This window comes from Perissodus microlepis, chromosome 11 (assembly GCF_051167445.1).
Source record: "Perissodus microlepis isolate ML-2025 ecotype Zambia chromosome 11, ASM5116744v1, whole genome shotgun sequence".
Classification (NCBI taxonomy): domain Eukaryota; kingdom Metazoa; phylum Chordata; class Actinopteri; order Cichliformes; family Cichlidae; genus Perissodus; species Perissodus microlepis.
In genome coordinates this window covers 2,026,640-2,044,095 of record NC_140471.1, presented here as the reverse complement: position 1 = coordinate 2,044,095, position 17,456 = coordinate 2,026,640, and the positions used below count along the sequence as shown (strand labels likewise).

At 43.5% G+C, this 17,456-nt stretch overlaps 1 protein-coding gene across 2 annotated transcripts in view; it reads left to right on the top strand.

The window, feature by feature from the left end:
- Positions 1-17,184, top strand: part of adcy3a (adenylate cyclase 3a) — a 53,965-nt gene extending 36,781 nt beyond the window's left edge. For both annotated transcript variants that reach the window (XM_084943226.1, XM_084943225.1), the window contains exons 16-21: positions 497-655; positions 748-894; positions 3,916-4,029; positions 6,331-6,457; positions 8,765-8,889; positions 12,380-17,184. In XM_084943226.1, coding sequence (XP_084799352.1) covers positions 497-655; positions 748-894; positions 3,916-4,029; positions 6,331-6,457; positions 8,765-8,889; positions 12,380-12,559 — 852 coding nt within the window. In that variant the 3' untranslated portion in view covers positions 12,560-17,184. The remainder of the gene's footprint in view (positions 1-496; positions 656-747; positions 895-3,915; positions 4,030-6,330; positions 6,458-8,764; positions 8,890-12,379) is intronic.
- The last annotated feature ends 272 nt before the right edge of the window (positions 17,185-17,456 follow it).

Sequence of the window (17,456 nt, the reverse complement as noted above, 5' to 3'; positions counted from 1 at the left end):
AAATCAGGCAGAGCTCTACCCAGTCTGTGGCCTGTCTGTCAGGTGGATGTCTTTACTGATTCTTCTGGTAGATTCTCACACCAAAGCAGTGGCTGGATCATGTTAAATGCACTAGAAAAATCTACAAATTAGATCTAAGCTCTTAGGTGGCACAAGGCTAGTCTCTTCATCACATGTTGATGCGTCGGCAACTGGTTGATAGTCAGTTAGCTCCCATCGTCTTTGTTACGAGATTTAGACAGGATGTTTTCCATAATGCCGGTGTCTTCTCCTGTTTCGTAGTCTGGTTGTAAATGTGACACAGGATCACAAAGCGCTGGCTGGTCCTTTTATTTGAATACATGTCAGTAATATATCTTTAGGCACAATAGTTTTATATTACAGCGTTATGACTTCACGGCAGTTTTTCCCCTGCAGTTTGCTAATGTGCAACATTTTAGCATTTCATTGCTCGCAGTTGGCTATTGCTAACATGAGAACCTGTTGGCACCTGAAGGTGGAGAAGCTTGCCCGTACCCTTTTCCTCTGGAAGATTGAGGTTCATGAGCAAAAGGAGAAGGTGTATGAGATGCGGCGCTGGAACGAAGCGCTGGTGACCAACATGCTGCCTGAGCATGTGGCTCGACACTTCCTAGGATCCAAGAAAAGGGACGAGGTAAGAGGCTCGCTGATAACACATCGCATCCTTAACTCGCTGTGACTGTCAGAAGTCTTTTCTGTCCACACTAATGATCCATTCTGTTCCAGGAGCTGTACAGCCAGTCATATGACGAGATCGGAGTCATGTTTGCTTCTATCCCCAACTTTTCTGACTTTTACACAGAGGAGAGCATCAATAATGGAGGCATTGAATGCTTACGCTTTCTCAACGAGATCATCTCAGACTTTGACAGTGTAAGGAACCTTTTTTCCTCAGTGTCATACAGGTTTGATTTCTTCAAGAAACCAGATCAGGTCAGTTCTATCTCTACTGCTCTGGGACTTTAATCTCAGATTATTTCATGACACATAGTTGAAAATACTACTTATTGACCTTATCCTGCCCATCGCTTTACTATTATGGAAGAGGTTAAAGCCACATGTGGAGCTTTTGGCTTTCATTGGGGTCGTCACAAAAATATTACAGATAGCATTTTAACTATGATATATATGTGCTGTAATATTTGTAATGCATGCTTTTAGAGCAGGGGTCGGCAACCTTTCTGATGATGAGTGCATCTAACATTTCCTCAGAGGTCAGTGTGCCATATGACTGCATTAGCAATAAATGTAATAACGCTCTATATGAACAGATACTCACTATATAGAACAACGTTATAGGATTATATTTGTTCACAGATGTTGGCAGCTGTCAGCGAATAGTTATCAGCTACTTTGAAACAAAAAGACTTTTTATCCATAACAGCAAATGAACTGAACAACAGAAAATACAAATGCTATTTATGGTCTCCTCACAACAATGATAAGAAAAATAAACTGGGCCAATATGGCATGTTTGTTAATACAGAGACACACATGTTAATGTGATCTCTGGTCTCCCACTCAGAGACGCAGGTCTCCGAGTGTCCAGCATTCAGACCTGAGGACTCATGTGAGAGAAAACCTGCTCACACAGACATGTAGAGCCAAACACTGTCAATAAGGCCTCTGCAATGTTCTGAAGACAGTTAAACCTGTCAGGTAGTGACGTCCAGCAGGTGAACATGCAGCTCCATGAACACGCACAGCTGTGGATTCCAGCTGCGCTCGTAGTTCTGCAAACTTTGACCCCACAGAGTCGAGCTGTTCAGTTCAATCAGCTGCATTTCGATGTCCTCTGTGTCGAGCCAGTTAATGTGAGACAAACCCAGCTGCTCATTAAAGCTTTCTGGTTTGATCAGAAAAGAAAACATTGGTCCAAACACCTGAAAGTCCTGAAAACACATTGTGAATTCTGTCTCCAGTCTTCGGATGTATCCGTGTATTTCCGCGGTGCTGATGCTGCGCTGAGCCGACAGCTGCTGAAGCTTTTGAAGTGTTGGAATGTGGAAATTTCAACATCGCTTGAAAAAACTGCCAGCTAGCAACGTCCCTCTCACCGCTAGGCTAAGTTATTTTTAGCCAATTACAAGTTGAATCTGGTAGTTGGGGTTGTTAGCTAAGATACCGTCATTAAGAAGCGGCACAACTAATGTGTGTATGCGACACATTAGTTGTGTTGCAATTTGCGATGTGCACCGCTGGCCCGGCCATTTATTTTTTAATGCACCTTCTCAGATTAATTCACTGTGTGTCGTGCCCAGGGCTGCACTGGGACAAAAAATCAGCCACTTCGTGCCAGAAAGAGGAAACCAGCTGATGTCGCGCTAAACAACAGCAGCACGTTTAAGCTTGATCAGCTGTTGTTAGAATTGATTTAATATTACTTTCTAGTATCAGCTGATGTTTGCTGGAGCCACAGCTGTAAAGCTGCTGGTCATGATGTCGGTTTGGATATGTGGTGAGAGGGAAACATGCAGATGAAACAGGAGATGTCCTTACTGAATCATCAGAGCTGAACAGGTGATGGAGAAACAGGTTTACCTTTTAGGTGACATGGATGAGTTGAAGTTATGAACTGTTTCTGAGAGACAAATAACACCAGGATCCTTTTCTAAGTAGCTGACAGCTGGTAACTGTGCAGGGGCGGGTCTAGCAAAGTGTTGCCAGGGGGGCAGGTAGGGCATTAACAGGGAGAGGGGGGCACAAAGAAATACTTTTCTTTCTTATTCTCATTTAAATTGTTTCGCTTTTATTAAATAATTATCTGAATCTTACAAGCAAAGTTTTATCTATACCAACAAGACTGTGCATCACTGTCACAACAGCGTCTGTTTTCATTCTTTATGGCTTTTCCTATAATACCTGGTGGGCCGGTCTCTAGAGCTCATATAGAGCAAAGATTAAGTCAGATACAGCAATAATTCCATTTTACTTTAATTCAGTGTTATTTATACAGCACCAAATCACAACAACAGTCGCCTCAAGGCGCTTTATATAGTAAGGTAGACCCTACAATAATACATACAGAGAAAAACCCAACAATCATATGACCCCCTATGAGCAAGCATTTTGGCGACAGTGGGAAGGAAAAACTCCCTTTTAACAGGAAGAAACCTCCAGCAGAACCAGGCTCAGGGAGGGGCGGGGCCATCTGCTGTGATTGGTTGGGGTGAGAGAAGGAAGACAGGATAAAGACATGCTGTGGAAGAGAGACAGAGGTTAATAACAGATATGATTCAGTGCAGAGAGGTCTGTTAACACCCAGTGCATCATGGGAATCCCCCAGCAGCCTACACATATTGCAGCATAACTAATACAGGTGGGGTTGTGGTGGAGGTGGGTTAGAAAGTGGCTTGGAGATGACCGGTTTACATAACGTGACCTTATGACCTTAAACAAATCAATGTGTATAAATGAGCAGAGAAAGCAGACATTAAAATCAGAAATATATCTCAAATATCTGTGAGCTAGCTGACGTTCTGCAGTGATTCCAGCTTTGATTCGTGCACTAGAAAGAGTCGTGGATGAAAAAGACACAAAAACAACACACAAAAAGTTTCTGTACATTAGTTTAAATTTGATTTTACTTGAAGTCTCTAATTATGACTTGGATGGTGATCAGACCACATCTACATGTTGTCATTGCAGAAATCTTTTAATTCCCAAACGTTCATGTTTTCTTTCAGCTGTGTGATAGCAGACCCCTGACGGTATAGTAATATTGAAAACAGTTACAAACACCTCGATATGTCCGTTTTGTGGTGAGATGAAGTTGAAATGTAAGTTGCTCAGATGGCCAGGGTGCAGTGCTTTTTAAAAATGGTTGCAGCATGTTTGTCTGTGCTTTCATTGTCAGTATATGTAAACAGAACCTCCCACTTGTCTCCATGTCAGCTGCTGGATGAGCCTCAGTTTCGCTGCATTACAAAAATCAAGACTATTGGCAGCACATACATGGCAGCGTCGGGTGTCACCCCGGACGTCAGCAACGGTTACAACTCCATCAAGGTCAGTATGGTCACATGACTTCTTCAGCTTCAGTGTGTGTCATGGCTGACAGAGCCAACATCAGCTCTCACAGGAACATAATTGCATGTTAGTGTGAATAGATTTAGATCTGCTGCAGGTTTGGTGCAGCTCTCTTTGTGGAAATATTCATTTGATTAAGATGATCTGATTAGGATGCAGGTACAGTTTACTGTAGTGCAGAGGGCACAGCTGAGAGAGCCTGTAACTCAGTTATTTCCATGGTAACATAGATTTTTCATAATTTATAGGAATACGAGGCTGAAGTCTTAATAAACAATCAGTGAAATGTTGCAGATTAGTTTGACAACAAATGTAATGATAATCTGTCTGATTCACTCATTTAAAGCTATGAATATAAAGAAATATTTAAATTGGACAATTAAGGAAAAAACCACCTCACTCGACAAGGATTACACTGAAACATAAAAGCTGAATAAGACAAATGTAACCTATGTTCTAATTAAGGCTATAATAATGGAAGATTACTCACCGTGCACTGAGCATAATGGAGAGTTAAACTATGTGTTGAGTGCTAATAGATAATGTTTGATGTCCTTATTGTGGTGACGACATCATTAAGTCTAAAATGTGTCCCTCAGGTTTGATGTTGAGGCTTTCGATGCTTTATTGTGTTTTCACTTTGGATAAACGAGCTTTGGTCGACACAGTCGCGTTAGAGCACAGACTGCGTTTGTGTGCTGCTGTGTTTTCCAGTCTAATCTTTCCAGAACACAGTCGCATGCTGTCGCACACCACAGACCACATGGTTGTCCCGACGCACAGACTAGTGGAGCTTAGTAATGGTAAAAGGACTGGTTCTTCTATAGCGCTCTTCTACTCTAGTACTCAAAGCGCTCTACACAACATGCCACATTCACCCATTCACACAAGCACTTTCTTTATGCTTATCTAACTACATTCACACACAGTCATACTCCGATGGATGTATCGGAGAGCAGCTCTGGGTTACTATCTTGCCTAAGGATACTTGACATGCAGACTGGAGGAGCCAGGGATTGAACCACCAACCTTCCATGGCGACCTGCTGTACCTCCTGAGCTAAAGCCACAGTCAGTGTCGACATTCTGACTTTTGGCAATGATTTATCAGATCAACAGTTTGGTCATCTTGAAAGAAAAATCGACGTCAGCTTCACCAGAGGTTGGTGTTTGCAGTGGAGACGTCCAGGGCTGCATGTAATCTACTGCAACTGATCACACACAGCACTTTACACAACTCGCCTCATTCACCCATTCACACTCCAAACTGGGGTCAGTAGCTTTTCCAAGGATATTAGTCATGCAGACTGGAGCAGATGGGCATCAAACCATCATCCTTCTGATAAGTAGGTGACCTGCTCTACCACCTGAGCTACAAAGTTTAAATGAGCTAAGGCTTTGGGTTTTTTTGTGGGCCACATTCTACATATATGTAGAATTTGTGTTCATTTTAGGCATTTTGAGTAGTGAGTCAGTATTTACATCAGGGGTGTCCAACTCCAGGCCTCGAGGGCCGGTGTCCTGCAGGTGTTAGATCTCACCCTGGGTCAGCACTCCTGAGTCACATGATGAGCTCATTACCAGGCCTCTGGAGAACTTCAAGACATGTTGAGGAGGTCATTTAGCCGTTTAAATCAGCTGTGTTGGATCAAAGACACGTCTAAAACCTGCAGGACACCGGCCCGCGAGGCCTGGAGTTGGACACAATAAACATAAGAACACCATTTTATTTGCACCCGTTGAAATCCTTGTTTTAGGATTCAATGCTCAAGTTTAGGCCATTTGGCTGGTCAAATCAGGTCACATTACAATGTGATTTGACCAATCCCACACAGAGATGTGACCTTTTATTTTCCCGTTGAAAGCCTCGTTTTAAGGTTCAACGGTTTTATTTTCGAGTTAGGCGAGTTTTAGGTGAGAGTAAGGCGCTTACAGAACGAGTTAGTGATAGTTTAATGCTGAGGTAAGAGGCTTATACAAGCATTAATGTTAATGAATATCATTATAAATACAAGCAGGCATGCACAACAGAGAATGATGAAAAATTAAAGGCTGAATTTAATAGCCTAAGAAAATGGACACACGTGACTGAACTGCTTGGTGGTTCAAAGTTCGTGACCAGGAAAAAAGACGCTCACTCCCAGTTATCTTGCAATCTGCTTGGTTGTTTTTACACAGAAGAACCCAAATCAATAATCCAGATTCATAATACAGTAAAGAGCTGTTTATAAAGTGAAACATTTAACCAAGTAAAAAACTGAATTTGCTTTTTGTCTGACAGAAGGAAGAGCTGTCGGACACCGAGCGCTGGCAGCACCTGGCAGACCTCGCAGACTTTGCGCTGGCCATGAAGGTTACACTTATGAACATCAACTACCAATCATTCAACAATTTCATGCTGCGCATCGGTACGTCCTAATCTTAAGACGGTTGAAGGGTTGCATGTTAGGTGTGTGTTACTGTGCAGGGCTGTCAAAGATATTTTATCTCTCTTATGGTCAGTGGATTCAAACCATGTAGGAACAAAACCCAACAAATAGTTGCCGTCAGGAGCAAAGCTGAACCTGCAGACTTCATCTTTGTACATGTTGTATTCATGCTGTATAGCATTCATTCACTTAGCATTAGCGTACTTTTAAATGAGTAATTAGCATCTCCAATGTATTTATTCTTTTTGTTAAAACGAAGACTATTAGAAACATTACAAAATGGATTTTGACCCAGAAGGAATCATGTCTAAAACATGAACTGAATGTTGGCAAAAAAGGAGAAATCACAGCCACCAATCCCACATGGACATATGACCTTTTATTTTTATCTAAATGTTCTCCGGTGAATTATCAGGGAGCATCCAGACTACCAGAACATTCTTCTGTTACTCTGCGTCGCAGACAAACTTCATCGTGGGTTTGATCTTCGAGTTGGAATCATCCTGAACTAAAATGAGATCTTTGCTTTAGATTGTGACACTTGAATTAACTTTAAAATATAACTTTGAGTATAACTTTCATACACTATGCCCTGACCGGGGAGAGACCTGGTCTGTTAGAAAACGTTTACTTCTGAATGTAAACAAGACAGACAGTGAGCAACATGTCAGAGAGGCTGAGGTTGTGGTGGAGAGGACGTTCTTACTCGTGCAGGCTTTACTGTCTTATAGAGTCTCAAGTGTCACGTAACAGTCAACGAAAGATTCAGTAAGCAGCCTCGAAAACATTAGATCGAAAACTACATTTATATCATGTTGTAAAATTGTAACAAAATACAGCATAACTAAGGGAGGATTCAGGGTCACCTGGTCCAGCCCTAACTATATGCTTTAGCAAAAAGGAAAGTTTGAAGCCTAATCTTGAAAGTAGAGATAGTTTCTGTCTCCTGAATCCAAACTGGAAGCTGGTTCCACAGAAGAGGGGCCTGAAAACTGAAGGCTCTGCCTCCCATTCTACTTTTAAATACTCTAGGAACAACAAGTAGGCCTGCAGAGCGAGAGCGAAGTGCTCTAATAGGGTGATATGGTACTACAAGGTCATTAAGATAAGATGGGGCCTGATTGTTTAAGACCTTGTATGTGAGGAGCAGGATTTTGAATTCTGGATTTAACGGGAAGCCAAAACAGGAGAAATCTGCTCTCTCTTTCTAGTCCCTGTCAGGACTCTTGCTGCAGCATTTTGGATTAGCTGAAGGCTTTTCAGGGAGTTTTTAGGACTTCCTGATAATAATGAATTATAACGAAGATGTTTTTCTAAAATTGCTGTAACTAAGTTTAAGGTTATAATTCCTCCACTGTTATCTTATTCAATGCCATGTGTCCACACAGTGCAGAGCAACTACAGGACCTAAACTCTACTTCCACAGAGTCCCATTTTCTTGTTAATAGTGTTACATCCTCACTGCACATGACCCTGGCTACTGTGGCTCCTGTGAAAAGAAAGCCTCAAACTGGTGCGTAATTCCCGGTATAACTCCCAAATGCGATTCTTGAGGCAGATAACCCATTAGGTGGAGAAGAAATGGCAATTTACTTATTTTGAAGATCTTCATTTAGGCTGGAAAAATAGTCTGTTGTTCTATAAAAAAAGAGCTCCCTAAATTTAGGACATCTCAGTGATTGAAGAAAATGAGAACCACCTGATTTTTCTTTAAAGCCAGTCAGAGCTCTGACTGAACTGAGCCTTTAACCTTAACTGGTAACAACTCCATGAAAAAATCCAACCATCTCCGCTTCTTATTCAGATAAAACTGAGGTTATGGTACTAAGCCTCTGGATGGCGTTACCTTGGCTTATTACTGGAGTGTTGTAGTCACTCTTCTGGGGAACCAGCTTCCAGTTTGGATATGGGAGACATATCGCCTCTATACTTTAAAATGTAAGCTCAAAACTTTCTTTTTTGATGAAGCTTATTCTTGGCCCTCCCTTGGTTATGCTGCTGGGGGCATAATGCACTCTGTGTTTATGCACCACTGGTCCTGCTGCCTTCATCCCTGAGCCACGGTCTACTGGAGGGTTTTAAAAGAGAGTTTCTTCTTCCAGTTGTCACCACATGTTTGGTCATATGAGGTTGTCTGATTGGGGTTTTCTTGTTATTATTGCCGAGTGTTTACCGTACATAAAAGTGCTTTCAGGCAACTTTTCTTGTGATTTGGCGCTAAATAAACAGACTGAAGTGAATTAAAATGAAAGTCAACACGTTGCATATTTCAACACTCTCTTCTAGGTCTAAATAAGGGAGGGGTGCTAGCTGGAGTGATTGGTGCTCGCAAACCCCACTTTGACATCTGGGGCAACACTGTAAACGTGGCAAGCCGCATGGAGTCCACAGGTGTGATGGGCAACATCCAGGTACTGCTTCACTTCAAACTTCTGCTTTATGTTATTTAAATAACCTCCAAAGAGATTATTGTAGAGAGGAGATGAGATATAGTGTAAAGTTTCTTTTAAGCAGTTTTAAGATCACAGCGAAAAGTATCTGTTGTGCTATGAGGAAGACTTCCCATCTGGCATCTGAGGCAGAGTAACCAGCTCAGCCACTGGTTGTATACAAATGTGATCTAGCACTATGCCGATCTTCCCAGGAAACATCTTTCTGACTCTTCCACCAGCGACATGACCCTGGGCAACTGAGGGGGCACGATTATGACAGCTTGGCCTATGGCCCGGCCGTGTGTTGAGACTTCTGTTTGGCCTGGATGCTTCAATCTTCCACTGGTGATGACGTTACCTTGTCCAGAAACCAGCTGCAGCAGTGAGGCGTCCTGCTGCCCCACGAGCAGGAGAGTTGATGTAAAGGATCAGCAGTATCCAATGATGCGCAGCCAAGAGGTTTCACATTAAGGATCCCTTCTACCGCACCATGGGGGGGACTTACTCAGGAACAATGTGATCCTCAGGATGATTGGAGTGCAGACTTACCTTATTTCCCTCTCACAGGTTCATCAGAAATGTGTGTGGTGGGTTAGTATGGAAGGTAATCTTCTGATTTACAAGATGCACCTGAAGAATGGGCTATATGCTGGAGAAAGCCTCCTGCAACTCTCGAGACCTGCCTCAGAAATTGGATCTATGATTTGAATATACATTGAATGGTGTTCTCGACAGGAGACACAAGGCCAGGAGGAAAGCGTCTGAGCACAGAGTCAACAGCAAATCAGGGCGCGCAGATCTGATGATTAGGCACTTAAAGATTATCCCTCCGAGGCGCTCATGTCAAGCAGTCACCTCCAGTTGGACAGAATACAGGTTTGTGGATGTGGAGTCTCTCTGTCAGCAGATCAGCCATTGCAGCGAGGACAGGTGTGTTGGTTGGGGGGGCCAGTGCTCTGAGGTTTGTTGCAATAACATGGGGGCCGTGAGCCCAGCAGCAGGCTGGTGAAAGATCATGAAGCTGCTTCCCCCTTGTGATGCCGTTATCCAGGTTTTCCACTGGTATGATATATTTCCACTGGGGAGAACTGGTGAGCTCCTGGATTTCAGCACAAATGGAAGACCTTTTAACAGGAGGACTCAGACCGCAACTAACCCAGCGCAGTAGTGGATTCAGTCCATGGTGTTTTGCAGCGGTAGAGCAAGCTCAGTTTGCAGAGTAGTCTGAACAGCTCTGAGCTCCAAACGAAGCATGAACAATTTCTTCTGAGGAGCTACTTGGGATCTGGCCGTCAGGAAAGTGTCAGTTGTGGCAATCTTGTGTAAGCTACAGCCACAGCTGCTGTGGTGCACATGATGGTGTGGAATGTACCAGAATCCAGTCGAACCATTCCCCCTCCTCTGGAGTCAACTTCACCAGATTTCTCCAGTTTGTGGAGCTCCTGGTTGTACGTCTGTGACCTTCTGGAGTCCTTCCATAATCACAGCTCACTGGCTATTGATCCACGACAGCTTCTTGAGGTGCTTTCAGCTGAGGTGGCATATTTCTGAAAGGGAGGATGTCAAGCTGCCACAGCCTTTCCACGTTTTTGTAAAGCTACGTTGTCTGTGTGAGTAAGGCCGAGTGTAACCATCTATCAGCTTGCTGTTGTAGACTACTGTGGGTTGCTGCAGTGCCAAACCCAGCTTGGTGCGGACTGCTTCTGGCCCTCCAGGCCACAGATCACTGGCCAAACACGAATAATAAGGTGAGGGTGATCTGATCCGATCATAGGTCTCACCCAGCTGAGAAGTCGTAGGTGTAGGTGGTTCTTTTCAGTTGTTTCCACTGGGCAGGATTGTTTAGCTAGGGCTGGTTGTTGTGCTGTGAATGAATTCGATATTTAATGCCTCACCTTTGGCTTTGCTTTGGTGAACATATCCAGTGATATCCTCCACTCAGCTGTAGGACTGTCGCGATGGTTTATTGGGCCACAGCCTTGTCTGTCTGGGCAGGGCAAGAACTTCATGGGAGCAGACAATTTCCTCTCCAACCTGTCGTCCAGCATTGCAAAGGTCTGCATCTATGATGAGAGTGATGGTCAGCAGAGATGACACTGGATCCAGTATTCATGGTAAGAATATTAGGGTTTTGTTCTTTAGCCTTGGCAAGGCAGGTAGTGCAAGGAGGCGTTGCTCACCACAGGTGCTGCTGGGTTTCTTGAGCATGCAATTGTCAGCAACATGTTTACCGTCACATCTCCAACATTCGTATCTCTGATCCAGTCCACCACAGTGGCCACGTCTAGCCTGGAGAAATCCTTGGATCCTCTCAAGTAATGCTCCTCACAATGAGGATCGAAACACTCTCTCTTCTTCTGTGTTACACGAGCCTTAGAAGATGGATGGGCCACATGTGGTAGTGGCTAATGAACTACCTGTGTTCTTGGTTTGACAGTGCCTACTGACTTTCCTCTCCAGTGATGTAAGTGCAATTTGATCCAGACTGTAGGTAGCCTTGGTGGCTGTTGCTCAGGAGGTAGAGCGGGTCATCTACTAATCGGAAGGTTGGTAGTTCAATCCCTGGCTGCTCCAGTCTGCATCCCATATACCCTTGGACAAGATAGTAACCCGAAGTTTCTCTACGATGCATCCATCGGAGTCTGAATGTGTGTGAATGTTAGATAGAAAGCACTTATGTAAAAAACATTTACTGATACTCAAAGCGAGTTTGGTAAGTAGTCGGTCTACATGGATCCACGTTGGAGTTACCTCTCTGCTACTCCGTTGACAGTAGTTAGCATCCCCACAAGACAGACCCAAGCTTCCAAAGCTTGAGAGTCCCCTGCCTTTATGGGTGGTGTGCACAGGACGGCACTGAGTTCACTTGTACTCCTGTCCGAGAGCCCTCAGCACACTGATATGTGGAGTTGGGTCACAAATGTATCGTTTAGCACACTTGATAACTTCAAGTGAGCTAATAAGATCTTGTAATCCTCGGACAAATGCTTATGAGGACCAAGAACATCACTCAGTCCTTTCTGTAGCAAGGCTAAGCTGCTCTCCTTCCCAGAGCTGAAACCAGTAACATATTTCTAACATGCTGGGTTAGAAACTCTAATGACCAGCTGCTGGTGGCACACGTGACTGAGGCTGGTGGCACAGGCTTAAATGAATCATGATAAGGTCTACTGGGCAAAAGAGGGGGATGGTCTGGTTGAAGTGTTCCAGGTAGCCCGCATACCTGTGCTGGCTGCAATAACTGTGGGTACAAGAGCTGGAGCAGGTCTGGATGCACAGGTGTGAGAAGATAGTCCGGATGTGGTGAAGCGACTCTGGCGACAGATGCCGATATATCCATATCAGCTGTCGGTGACCAAACATAACCAGTGGGGGTTTTGAATTTGCAGCTTTGGATTGTGTCCCCTTTGTTTCCCCAACTGTACAAAAGCAATGAGACATACTTTTGTACTCTGTGTGTTTCCCTCAGGTAGTGGAGGACTGCTACAACATCCTGAAGGAGTATGGCTTCCGCTTCGTGAGGAGAGGGCCCATCTTTGTGAAGGGGAAAGGAGAGCTGCTCACTTATTTTCTGAAGGGAAGAGACAAACAAGGCTCATTTATCAATGGCTCCTCTGTCACTCTGCCACATCAGGTGGTGGATAGTTGAGGACTTATCTCTGTCTGTCGCACACACACTCCTGCACTCATCGGTCATAGGCTGTGTGAAGAGTCGTGCAGGGGAAAGAAGTGAATTGATTTAAAGTCCTGGGAAACCTGAAACTATAACTGAACCGAAGCCTAATTCATTTACAAACTTCATAAACATGAACTAGTGTATTCTCTGTCTGTACAGAAAGATGTACAGATGCCAGAAGAGTCTGTATTTGATTTTGAAGATGATTTCAGTTTAGCAGTATATATTTAAATCAAGATGTTTGAATAAATTGAGAAGATTAGAAGCTGAGGGCACCAAACAGATAGGAGATTAAAGGGAAACCTGATTCTTTGACTGTGACACTGAGGGGACTGATCTATGATGCTGTCAAGGTTTGAAATTCTTACTTCTTAAATAAGGAGTTACATGGAAATTCATGATATTGGGTTAAACAGGTTAAACAGCTGTACGGTGTAAAACTCTTGCTTTGGACGGATACTGCAGAACAAATTATTCATCATTTGGAAGTTTTTTTCTTTTTGTCCTCGTGTCACCCTTCCTGAAACCATAGGCACAGAAACATTTACCAAAAGGAAACTTTAGTGTAGTGAAACACCCAGTAACTGCTTTACACACCAGACGGGTCAAATCTGTGCAGATATGTTTTATAAACCACTCCGTTTCATGACAAATGCACTTGTAGCTTAAAATGAATCCAGGTACTGAATATACAGATAGTAAAGTATTACAGCGTTACCTCAGACACACAGCTAATACTACTGACGTGATTTCTCTGCATCCTTAGATTTGATCCCAACTCTGCCAACAAGAGCTCAAACTGGCCCATTAACATCCTGGGTGGCTGTAGCTCAGCAGGTAGAGCAGGTCCTCTACTAATCACGAGGTTCACAGTTTGCTCCCTGCCTGCTGTAATCTTCATTGGGCAAGATACTAACCCCAAATTGCTCTCCAGTGCATCCATTGGCATGTGAACATTAAATAAAAAGCACATAAGCATAAAAAACGTGCTGGAGCATGAGGTATAAAACGAGTCCCTTTACCATCCTGCACAGCTTTCACTCCTGGATCAGGCCATGAAGTTCTCCCTGCTGCTACCTTCTGTTGAATCATAGTTTCTTTGTTTCCTTATTTAGAAACGTCAGGACCAGGACCAGTCTCTGCTTCAGCACTTAAACCGATGCATTTAAGAAGCACTCCCCTTTAGCAAACCATGGTATGTGTAAATTTTCGACATGTGCAAAGGAAGTGTTGCTTTTGTTACAGCAGAGATTGTTAGCTTTGGTTTGTACAGTCCAAGCAAACTTTTAAACATTTCTCTCTCTCTGTCTTTCTCACACTAATCTCTCCTCTGGAGCAATAAAAATGTATTTTAGGCATAAACTTTAATTTTACTGCAGGAGGTGAGTCAGTAAGATAGATCATTAACTCAATTCAACTTTATTTACACAGCATCAAATCACAACAACAGTCGCCTCAAGGCGCTTTATATTGTACAGTAGACCCTACAATAATAGATACAGAGAAAAACCCAACAATCATATGACCCCCTATGAGCAGGCACTTTGGCGACAGTGGGAAGGAAAAACTCCCTTTTAACAGGAAGAAACCTCCTGCAGAACCAGGCTCAGGGAGGGGCGGGGCCATCTGCTGCGACCGGTTGGGGTGAGAGAAGGAAGACAGGACAAAGACATGCTGTGGAAGAGAGACAGAGGTTAATAACAGGTATGATTCAATGCAGAGAGGTCTGTTAACACAAGAACTTGTATATGAGGAGCAGGATTTTGAATTCAGTTCTGGATTTAACAGGGAGCCCATGAAGGAGAAATCTGCTCTCCTTCTCAGCACAGACGAGACACAGTGGCCTCACAGCCTGATCATCTGACTGCATTCGATTAGACTTGATCTGTGACTGTTACTGGGTCGGACGTGGTAGTGCAGTAGTGACACGAGGCAGATGCTGTGTGACTGATGGAAATGAGTGCGTGCTTGAAGGAAGCTCTTGACTTAAGCAAAACATTTTAAATAAATGATCCTAATTGTAAAGACAGGCGGGAGACAAAAACATGGGAATAAACCAGACACTGAGACTGTGTGGAGGCTATCAGAGTAGCATAGGCTCAGTGTCTTTTTGCCCAACAGCAGATTGACCAAATCTTTGGCTTCTGTTAACCAGATTAGTTCTTTGAATTCAGCATTTCAATATGAGAAACACACTGATGGGCTACGTCTCTTTCATAAATGTATCTCTGATTTTTTTTCAAAACAATGAAGATTTCTCTTTTGTGCGCTCGCAATCCTCTTTAGTAACTAACCAGTTTTGACACCATCTCCTCATCACATGGACACACGGTGGGTTTGCATAGCGTGTATATTGGAGTTCATCCTCAGTTACTAAAAGCCTGACAGCCTTCACTAGTCCTGCCTCTGAGGAGGATTCAACCAGTGAGGGACAACAGTGTGATCATACAGACTCGTTTGCTGCTCGTCTGCAGTGGTGGAAGAAGCGTGTGCAGCATCGAATGTATGTTTTTTCCTCGATTCTGAAACGGGACACATCTCTCAGCTCTCCTCTCAGCCGCACCGCTCCACTGGCTTCTGTGTCTTGAAGCTGTGTCAGATGGATAGCAGAGGTATTTTTGAAGTGGGCGGACAAGCTGTGGATAAGTGCACACGACAGCTGGGACATGTTAGAATTCATTTCTGCAGTAGAAGCGAGCTTCTCCTATTTGTTTCCCTCCATTGCGAACGTCTGTTTTCAGTTTATTTTGGTAGTTCTGCTGATACGATTTCTTGGTCTCACTGGTTCCAAAAAACCTGTTGACATGAAAATTGGCCAGTAAATCAACAGCTCCATTTTCAGAGTAGTCATGCGTTTGTATTAGTGCACCAGTCCTGCTCTCTTCTTGTGAAGATACCTCCACTTGGGGCAGCCACTGTCTCCCAAACCAGAGCGGCCATCCCAGTACAAGCTGGAGGTCATATCTTGCTGAAACCAACAGAACTGCATCATCTGGGAAAAGCAGAGATGAGACAAACCCCCCCAGCCTCACCCCGGGGTTTGCCTACCCAACAGACTCTTCTCTTCAGTACCTTTGCACCCCTCGCTGTCGCTGGCCACGTCCCTACTGATGATGCACAACGAGACAGCGAGTCCCAATGTGTAGCACTTTCCCCGCCCTGCCCCACGACTCCAAACAGCATAGTTATTCTGAACAGCTGTTTGGGGTGTAGCTACTAATAATAGCCAGAACCTGTTTCCCCGTCTGATGGAGCACTGAGGAAAACTCTAATATACAGGCTTCATGCTTGTGGGGACACAAGTAAACCTTCTGTCCATTTCTTCTTCATGAAACTGGTCCCACAACCTGAGCTGTACATGTATCTCTCACCCTCACACCCACGCTCTGGGTCCTTCCCCAGCAAACAGATGACATTCAGCATCACCTGAAGCCAGTTTAAGCAGCCAGTGATTGGATCACCATGATCTCTGTCTTCAGTGAACCAACAGACGTATCCAGGAGAGAAAATGGGACAAGCAGTGAGATCTGCCCTTCCTGTACTTGTGCCCATAGTTACGTGTGCTGTCATTAGCTTTATTATTATAGCTTCAGTTTAGGTTCAGTCTCCTAATGAGATGTTTTAGGTTGTCCAGAGAAACATGTGAAAATGCAAATGATTGCACTGTAGCTCAGTTCCTCTGGGTGAATACAAATCTTAGTTAAGCTGGTATTGTACTGCAACTGAGTGAAGTAAGAGGCTGGGTGAGAGAAGCAACATCAGCTGACCAAGTCTCATAGTCAACTGAATCAGCTGCTCCCTGAATCCACCTGCACAGCAGGACAGGTGACACGAGTTCTTTGACATTTCAGAGCCAGTTTTGGACGGTGTTTTAGGAAGCAGGAAGCAACAACTCTATAAGTGCGATGTACACGATGGCCTTGACATAACAGCAGCAGTCACTGCTCGTTCCTCTGTTTATTGTTACTGTCTGTAAAAAGGGAAGAAAGTGCAATAGTTTGTTCTTCTGCACACCAGATGCTCTTCTCTCTAACGAGAACTTTCAGTCATTCCTTCCCCTTTAATTCACATTTTCATAATGTGATCTTTTTTCTTTCCTTTGTAAAAACGAAGAGGACAGGATGTATTCTTATTGTATATAGAGTTTACACAGTGTTTACTGGTTAAATGTATTTATTGGAAATGACAGGGATGCTTTTTTCCTCCACACATGTGAAAGTGCCAATGATGAAAAAATGGCTTTAGATTTGAATGCCGTAACATGGACTAAGGCTGTTTTCTGAATTTTATTTTTAAGAATCTCAGGATTGGGAACAAACTAGCACTTTCAACAATGTATGAGCTCAGACTATGAATCCATGTTTTAGGTGCAACTGTGTGGGTTTTTTCTAAGCTGAACACAAACACACTCCGGCTGTTGGTATTAGAAGTAAAGAACAAGTCGCCTCCTGTGGTTCTTGTTACTGCGCTGATTTTGATTCTTTTTCACGCCTTCCCAATCTTTTGTTTTGGTTTGTTAAATCCTTTCTTATTTAATGTGCCCTCTTTCCTTTGAGTTGTTGGTTATCACTTACTGATTAAAGAATTATACTGATAAATCTCAGTGTCGTGATTACTGCACAGCCCATTGAGACAACTGATTTGTGGTTTACTCAAAATCTGGAAAGTGACTGAGTTCAGACTGTGATGATCAGCTAATTAATGAGTCAACAGGCTAAGAAAACATTCAGGTTAAAAAACTAGGAGCATGTTTGAACCATGCATACATGCGGTGGGACTACAGATGTGCACAGACTACAACTTTCCACAGAGATTAAACTCCATGTTTGTTATGATACTGTACAGCTGTGAGTGTGACTGTAGAAGTTTG